This window comes from Alexandromys fortis, unplaced genomic scaffold (genome assembly GCF_014885135.2).
Source record: "Alexandromys fortis isolate MF-2015 unplaced genomic scaffold, M_Fortis_MF-2015_v1.1 scaffold_26, whole genome shotgun sequence".
NCBI classification, from domain to species: domain Eukaryota; kingdom Metazoa; phylum Chordata; class Mammalia; order Rodentia; family Cricetidae; genus Alexandromys; species Alexandromys fortis.
In genome coordinates this window covers 3,550,070-3,557,812 of record NW_026067894.1, presented here as the reverse complement: position 1 = coordinate 3,557,812, position 7,743 = coordinate 3,550,070, and the positions used below count along the sequence as shown (strand labels likewise).

Here is a 7,743-nt window from a genome sequence, read left to right as displayed (position 1 = left end):
ATTTTTCGAGACAGGGTTTCTCCGTAGCTTTTGGTTCCTGTCCTGGAACTAGCTCTTGTAGCCCAGGCTGGCCTCGAACTCACAGAGATCCGCCTGCCTCTGCCTCCCAGTGCTGGGATAAAAGGCGTGCGCCACCACCGCCCAGCCCAAGTGCTGTCTTAATACGTGTGAGCCTCCCCCAGTCAAAAAGGTTGCGTGTGTACTCACACAACTACACTTGGTAGTTAGAGCAGGATGGGAAATAATCCCCATTCTATCAGCCCCTTCATTCCCCTTGGTACCTGGAACAGATCTAAGACTGGGAAAAATGTGTTTTAAAAACTGATAGTCCAGCTGGGTGTGGTGGCTTACAATGTCTGTTTTTGAGACACAGTCTCATTATGTTTCTGGCTGGCCTAGAGAATGCTCTATAGACCAGGCTGTCCTTGAACTCACCAAGTTTTGCTGGCTCTTCCTCCTTGAATGCCACCATATATAATCTAAGCATTTAGGAGGCTGAGGCATGCAACTTTGCTGTCAGCTCTAGGTCAGTTTAGGCTAAGTAGTGAGTTCCAGACTGGTTCAGCCCACTTCCAATTTTATCCTACAAGTAAGGAATCTGAAATCGGGACAAGAGATACAGAGCACCAGGCTACCCAACTGCAGGTGCCCAAGATTAGAGAAGAGGGTGTGGTTTTCAGGACACACCCCCTTCCAGACAGCCCCAACACCTGACCCTGGCCAGGCTGCAGCCTAAGCCATATTAACTAGCCTGTGGTGTCCTACCTCGTCCTTTACTAGTGGACGACAGATGCTGGTCAGGTCCTCCTCCCATCACACATACTGGAAATGGATATGCAGCGAGGAGAACCCCTCCCAGGTCTTTCATTTCAGGGCTGGAGAGCATTGCTTGAGTGAGGAGGGAAGAGGATGCTTACAAGGGTGCAATCAAATGCCTTTGGTGTTGGGCGGTTGCCAGAGAAGAAAAGTGGGAGAGGGAGGAGTCAGAGGCTGAGAGCAAGGCTGTGAATTATCATCCAGTGTCTGCCCCTTTAATTCTAAGCACCTTGGGTGAGAATTTCCCAGCTTCAGGAGAGGGCTCCAGCAGCCACAGCACCTAGCCCTGGTACCCATCCATGGGTGGGGCAGTTTAGGAATGTCGGCTGTACCATTTGGGTCTAGAAGGCATGCTTGTGACCTAGTTACTTGGTGAGGCTGTCTTAACCAACCCCAGAGCTTCCCCTGAAGCCCACAATCCTCTCCAGGGGTGATGGTGCCACCTCTTCTTTTGTCTGTGTGGGAAAAGTACCAGCGGAAGCCTTGACTAGTTGTACAAGGGAAGCAGCAGACAGGACATCTTTGCCTTGTTGGTCATTGTCAGCCTGGCCGGCCAAGCCAGTCCTGGCTTTCTAGCAGACCTTTGGCCCTGCAAGGGTTCAGCCATGGTGTAGTGGCCGCTGCACTTTCTGTTCCAGTAGCTCCGGGAAAGAGAGTCATTTTGAACACCAGTCATAGTCCAGACTCTGAGTAGCTCTGGGATCCGTGCCCAGCTCAGCCCAGGGCTGAGGCTATCAGAGCTCAGGTCTCACTGTCGCAGGGGCTGGACACATTTCTCCAGTCTTTCAAAAGAAATCTGGGCTGTGCATCCTCCTCTCCTACCCTCCGCTCTCCTCCCATCCCTGAACCTGGGGGGGCCGCAGGCTATGACACATAATATGGCTAAAGAGAAGTCCGCTAACTCAACACACAGACACACACGCACACACCCCAACTCTGCCAAATGCCCCAGAGAGACTTACATCTGAGTGCCTTGGTGTACAGACATCGTGGGAGGCAGAGACAGACAGACGGATAGACAGGGGCTGCTCCTCTGGGACTTGGCTCGTGCAGTTTTCAGACAAAGCATATGTTACTGTCTCCTCCCCTGACATTCCGGGAACAGCTTCCAGGCAGCAATCCCCACCCTGGAGGATCATGGGAGGTGGCTGCAGATGCTAAAGGGGGCTATTTTCTGGGCCCTTCTGTCCTTGGGGATCATGATGACAGCCTCACCCCAGCAGGCCTGGCAAACACAACACAGGAGGGGTGACAGAGCTGAAAAAGCAGATATACTTTATTTACAACGATCAGTAGATGGTATAGATCTTTGGGTTTTGATTGCCTTATGGAGAGACCTGGGCAGGGACTCCCTTCCCCTCTTTGTTGTTTCCTTTCTCCCTCATCCTGCATAGTACAGCTGTGGTCAGGGCCTGCTTGCCCTGAAAGCCTTGGCTTGTTTGGGGGCATGTGTCCTTACCTCCTTTGGAGGTTTCATCGTGGTCCAGGATTCAGGGTAGACCAGTTAGTTATCTGTAGGAATGCCAAGGCAGAGGCTTGGATAGCTGCCTAGTGCAGGGCTGTTAGACGGTCCCACTCTGTCCTTTGCACGTAGACAGGACCATCCTGGTCCCCCTCACAGGCAGAGCAGTGAAGTATCAGGAGCTTTCCATAGGGGAAAGTGTAAGACCAAGACTTCCTCCCTGTGTGTATGGTCCCAGGTGGGTGTCCTGGGTGGGGCTCTCAGTTCTCCCCATCCACTCACTCCCTTCTCTTCCTTCCCTGAACTCTCTCCAGGGTGGTTCGTATCACAGGGAATAAGAGACCAAGGGCAGGGCCATTACTCCTACCCTAGACGGGGTCCTGGGTTCAAACCCACCCTCCAGGGTTTCTGCAAACATATTTCCCCGTTCTCCTGAGAGGCTGTTTTGGAAGAGAGCAAGTTGATCTGTGGACAGAGACCTGGCATAAGCGTGGGGACAATTCCACAGTGGAGGACCAGGGAAACTCCTAGTGTGGGGAGATGTGGACTCCCCTCCATCCCTAAAAATCAAGGGCATATCCGGCTTCACCCTGAGCTAGGATGAGGAGCAAGGCGACCACTATGGAGATCGCGAGGGAGGCAGGCCAGGGACCAGGGGGTCGCGGAAGCGGGCAGGGCCGGGTTAGAGTCCTGTTTAGTCTTAAGGGCCGGGTCTAGGGCCCAAGTCCTAGCCCTGTGCTCTCAGCGCACCTGGCCCGCCCGCTCCCTGGAGCCGGCTTTACACCGGCGGGGCTGCGCCGGTGGCGGAGGCGCCGAGGCACCCCGTAGGCTGCACGTCCTCAGCTCCCGGGCCAGGCTGAGCACCTCGGGCCGCTCGCGCTGCAGGGTTCCTCCCTCGCTGTCCCGGGAGTCCTCCTCCTCCGCATCCTCCTCTTCATCTTCCTCCTGGATGCTGCTGAGACGCGGAGCTCCGCGGCCGCGCTCGCCCGGCGGTGGCCGGTAGGCGCACTTGGCATTGAGCAGGCGGCGCAATGGGGCGCGGGGTACCGAGGCGGCGGCGCCCCCCGCGCGGAGATACTGCTGGCGCACGTGGCGCGCGTCGCTCTGCCGCTGCAGGCGCTTGAAGTCGCTGAAGGCCGCCAGCGCGGTCTGGCGGAGCAGGCGGGCCAGGGAGCGCGCCTTGTGAGCTCGCGCCAGCAGCACGGCGTGGCAGCGCAGCACCACGGCCTTGTGGCGCGCCTGGTGGCGATAGACCCAGGCGAAGACGCGCGGGTGGCGCCCGTCCGCCGCGCAGTAGGTGATGCGCGGCAGCAGGTAGGCATGCGTCGGCCTGCGACCTCCCGATCCCCCCGCGCCGCGCTCGCTCGGCTGCATGCGGATGCCATGCGGGCCCAGCGTCAATTTCATCTTCGTGCCCCCTCCCGGCCCGCAGCGAGCCCAGATCCTGCCCACAGCGTCGTCGGTGCAGCCGTCGCCCTTGGCGTGCAGGGTGACGGCGTTGCCCAGGTACCACACAGTGTAGGTGGGGTCCTCCTTGTTAAGCTCCACTTTCTGGCGCCGGCTGCGGAATACGCGGCCCAGACGCTCCAGGGGCCAGTCCGGTAGCAGGTCTGGGCAAGAGCGCAGGAAGCTGGAGAGCAGCGACGTGTAGGCGAGCCCGGGGCTTAGGCTCTTTGCCTTGCGCTTGGCCTCGTCCTCCACCAGCACGAATTTGTTCCGTCTCCAGGGCAGCATCGCGGCGGCGCAAAGGACTGGGAGCGAGGGGAGCTCACCCTCGTCCTGGGTCGGCCAAAGGCTCTCAGAAGCCCACAGCCCAGGACTCACGACAAGCTGGGTGGAGGCCGGAGACAATCGTTGCGTGATGCCCAGTGTCCCGCAGGGCTGGCTTCGCATATGCCCGGTGCCCAGCCGTGCTGGCCGCGGAGATGCCCGTGCGGCGGCTGATCGGCCCGGAACAGCTTCCCCAGGGAATGACTCCAGCCGACCGGGAAGCAAGGAGGGACAGGGCTCTGGAGTAATGGATGTCCCCTAGGTCCGAATATGGGGAGGATTGCCACGGTCCCTGCCGCCTATTTGGCGGCAGGAACGTCTCTGGAGCAGGGTTTGGTGGCAGCTGGATGAGGTGGACCAAGAGCACGGCTGCGGTGGGAACTCCTTCAGGCGTCGCGGCTCCACCTCCCCGGACTGCCTACATCACCGGGCGGGACCGCTAGCTCTCTTGTCCCCTCCCTTTCTCCACCCCCCACCCCCCCACACGCACGCAGACTTGAGCTTCCCAAGACCCAGCACGGATGCGCTGGGACTGTTTTAAGCTTTATCTTTGGAAGGATGAAGAGTAGAGAGGGGCGGCTAAGGAGTGGGAATCCCCCAAAACATTGCGGAGGGATTTACAGATGCAAATTTCTCCAACCTCACTCGTGGGCTCCAGGCTCCCAGGGAGAGCCCCTCCTCTTTCTAGGATTCCTGCCTGCTGCCCCTCACCCACAGAGCGTCCCTACCCCTACCCCCCGTTTCTGAGAACGAAGATTTGGAGTGGGTTCCTGCAGGGGCCGGCCTGGTGCCCTTTGCCTCTTCCCTACACAGCACAAAGCCAGCTGAGGTGGCCGCGCAGTGCAGTGGAAAAGTACTGTCGTTTGGTGAAGCTTTCTCCAGGTTCTTCCAAGGTCGTGGGCCAGGCCGCTTCCCCCTGAGCTGCGAGACTGGTCATACCACAACACCAGCGGCTGGTGGTCAGGACAGAAGCGAGAAGATTTTTGGGGGTGGGGAGGGGTTTCTAGAGCAGACCTGAGTCTGTGGGAATTGCAGCAGAGAAGCTCTTCCCTTGGTCAAAGTGCAGCCTCCGGCTTTCTGAAGATTAGACTGATTAATGCCTTATCTGCAGAGATGCCTTCTGTGAGTTCTCAGGTGGTTAGCATTCTCTACCTCTTTAACTCCTCCTGACAGACAGTCCAGGGTCACCGGACTGGAAGGAGATGATAGGTCCAGTCAGACCCCAGTGACCCCAGAGCTAACCCTCTACCTAACTCCTCCCCTACAACCTTTGTCCCTCTGCTGCGTGGAGTCCAGGCATTCTGCTCCATCCCCTGGGGGAGAGACTGGTTCTTAACTGGGGAGGTGATCTAGTCTATTGAAAAACAGCCCTACAATAAGACAGATATTCTCTTTATCTGGGTTAACCCACAGGCTCCCAGAATTCCTGGACTGCTCTCATGTGTGCCCAAGAGCCTGTGGACTTAAGGACAGGATTGCTAACACAAGCTTTTCCACTGGGTCCTGGGGACCCTCCGGGTTAGGAATGAGCGAGCTCTGGACTCTGATCCTGGCTGAGTTCAAAACTAAGCCAATTCTCTCTCTCTCTCTCAATCTCTCTCTCTCTCTCTCCCTCTCTCTCCACACGAGAGCAGGGCGGGGCACACCTGTAATCCCAGCGCTTGGGAGGCAGAGGCTCCCTTGAACCTCTGAGTTCAAGGCCAGCCTGAGCTACACGGTGAGATTACTGTCACAGAAAGGTGGTGGGATGGGGGGGGGGAGAAGAAGAAAAGAAAAGAGAATGCCCCACCTATCCTCCGCCTTTTATCAGGCAGCTTCTGCTATCAGAGAATTTAAGTCAGGCTGCACCTGGAGTGCTTCCATTCCTTCCCCAGTCTGGCTCACCTTCCTTCATGCTCAGAGTGTGGCTTCCGTTCCCACAACCTTTAAAAAATATTCTAGGCTGTGCCCATCTGGTACCATACGAAAACACAGCAAATGCAATACTGAAAAAAAAAGATTTTAATAATGTATATTCACGTGTGTGTGTGCGCGCATGCGCGCACACGCGTGCGTTCTTAGATGCAGTGCTCTGGGAGCTAGATCTGGCTCTACCATGAAAGCAGCGTGTGCTCTTAACCACTAAGCCATCTTTCCCATCTACCAAGTAACATTTGGCATCGCCAATTATTCTATTAATTCAGCAACTCATCCATCCTCCTGGGTCTCCCTACTCTGTCCCTGTCCTCCCAGGCTTCTCCTTAGTCCCTTACAATGCCTGGACTCTCCCTATTCTGTCTCGTCTCCCCAGAGTCCTCCTTAGATCCCTTACAATGCCTGGCTTCTCCCTACTTGGTCCTTCTCTCCCCAGGTCCCTCCTTAGATCCCTTACAATGCTCAATGATCTTGAATGTCCTGCAGTCCGCCCTCTAAGCTCATGGCTTTGCATGCAGCCTCATGCCCATTCACATACAAGGAAAAGCCTTTAAGGAAAACAAAGCTTGGGGCTTCCAGAAGCTTCTGTTTCAGAGCAGAGCTCCCGCCTTCCTCATCACTACTGCTTCAGTGACAGGAGTGTAGTTGGCCCTGTTCCACTTGCCTTTTATACTTCTCGTGTGTGTGTGTGTGTGTGTGTGTGTGTGTGCTCCTATATTTCTTTTAAAAGTCAAATTACTGGTATATAAGCGGCGTAATAATATAATAATAATGTTTCTCTCAACCCTTAGTATCAATTCCGAAGTCAGCCATTTTCATACATTTCACGTCATTTTGTTATCCATGTCCATATTTGTTGCACACACATGCACACACACACAGAGGGGAGGGTGGAGCCAGAGAGAGTCTAGATATTAGGTGTCCTTCCACCTTCCGCCTTGTTTCTTTGAACCTGGAGCTGGGTAGGTAGCAAAAGTCCCAGTGATCCTCCCATCCCTGGGTTTATAGATATCTACTCAGCCAGGCCCAGCTCTTTTTTTTTTTATTTTATGAGTTCTAGGATCTGAACTCAGACCCCCATGCTTATACAGTAAGCATTCTTACTCATTAATCCATCTTCCTAGGCCAGCCCAAGCTTCTTGTCTGTGCCGGCTAGTTTAATGTCTACTTAACACAGCTAGAGCCATTGGAGAAGAGGGAGCCTCAATTGAGAAAAGGCTTCCATGAGATCAGGCTACAGGCAGGCCTGTAGGGCATTTTCTTAATTAGTGATTGATGGGGGAGAACCTGGCCTGTTGTGGGTGGTGTCATCTCTGGCAGGTGGTCTTGGGTTCTATAGGAAAGCAGTCTGAGCAAGAGGTGGGGACCAAGCCTGTAAGTGGGAACCCCTCCCACCCATGGTCTCTGTATCAGCTCCTTCCTCCAGGTTCCTGCCCTGTTTGAGTTCCTGTCCTGATTGCCTTCAGTGATGAACTATGGATGCAGAAGGGTAAGACAAGTATAAATCCTTTCTTCCCCATCTTGCTTTTGGTTGTGGTGTTTCATTATAGCAATAATAACCCAAACAAATACAGGGTCTCACTATGTAGTCTTGCTGACCTAGACACCTCTATGTAGATCAGGCTGGCCTTGAACTCACAGAGATCTACTTGCCTCCTAAAAGCTGGTATTATAGGCGTGTATCATCATGCCTAGCGCCGCCTTCTTCTTCTTCTTCTTCTTCTTCTTCTTCTTCTTCTTCTTCTTCTTCTTCTTCTTCTTCTTCTTCTTCTTCTTCTCCT

At 55.0% G+C, this 7,743-nt stretch overlaps 1 protein-coding gene across 1 annotated transcript; it reads right to left on the bottom strand.

Annotated features, from left to right (window-relative positions):
• Positions 1-2,074: 2,074 nt before the first annotated feature.
• Fam43b (family with sequence similarity 43 member B) lies at positions 2,075-4,438 on the bottom strand. The gene has a single exon (XM_050154044.1). The coding sequence runs from the start codon at positions 4,169-4,171 to the stop codon at positions 3,020-3,022; it is 1,152 nt and encodes a 383-aa protein (XP_050010001.1). The 5' UTR covers positions 4,172-4,438; the 3' UTR covers positions 2,075-3,019.
• Positions 4,439-7,743: the final 3,305 nt, after the last annotated feature.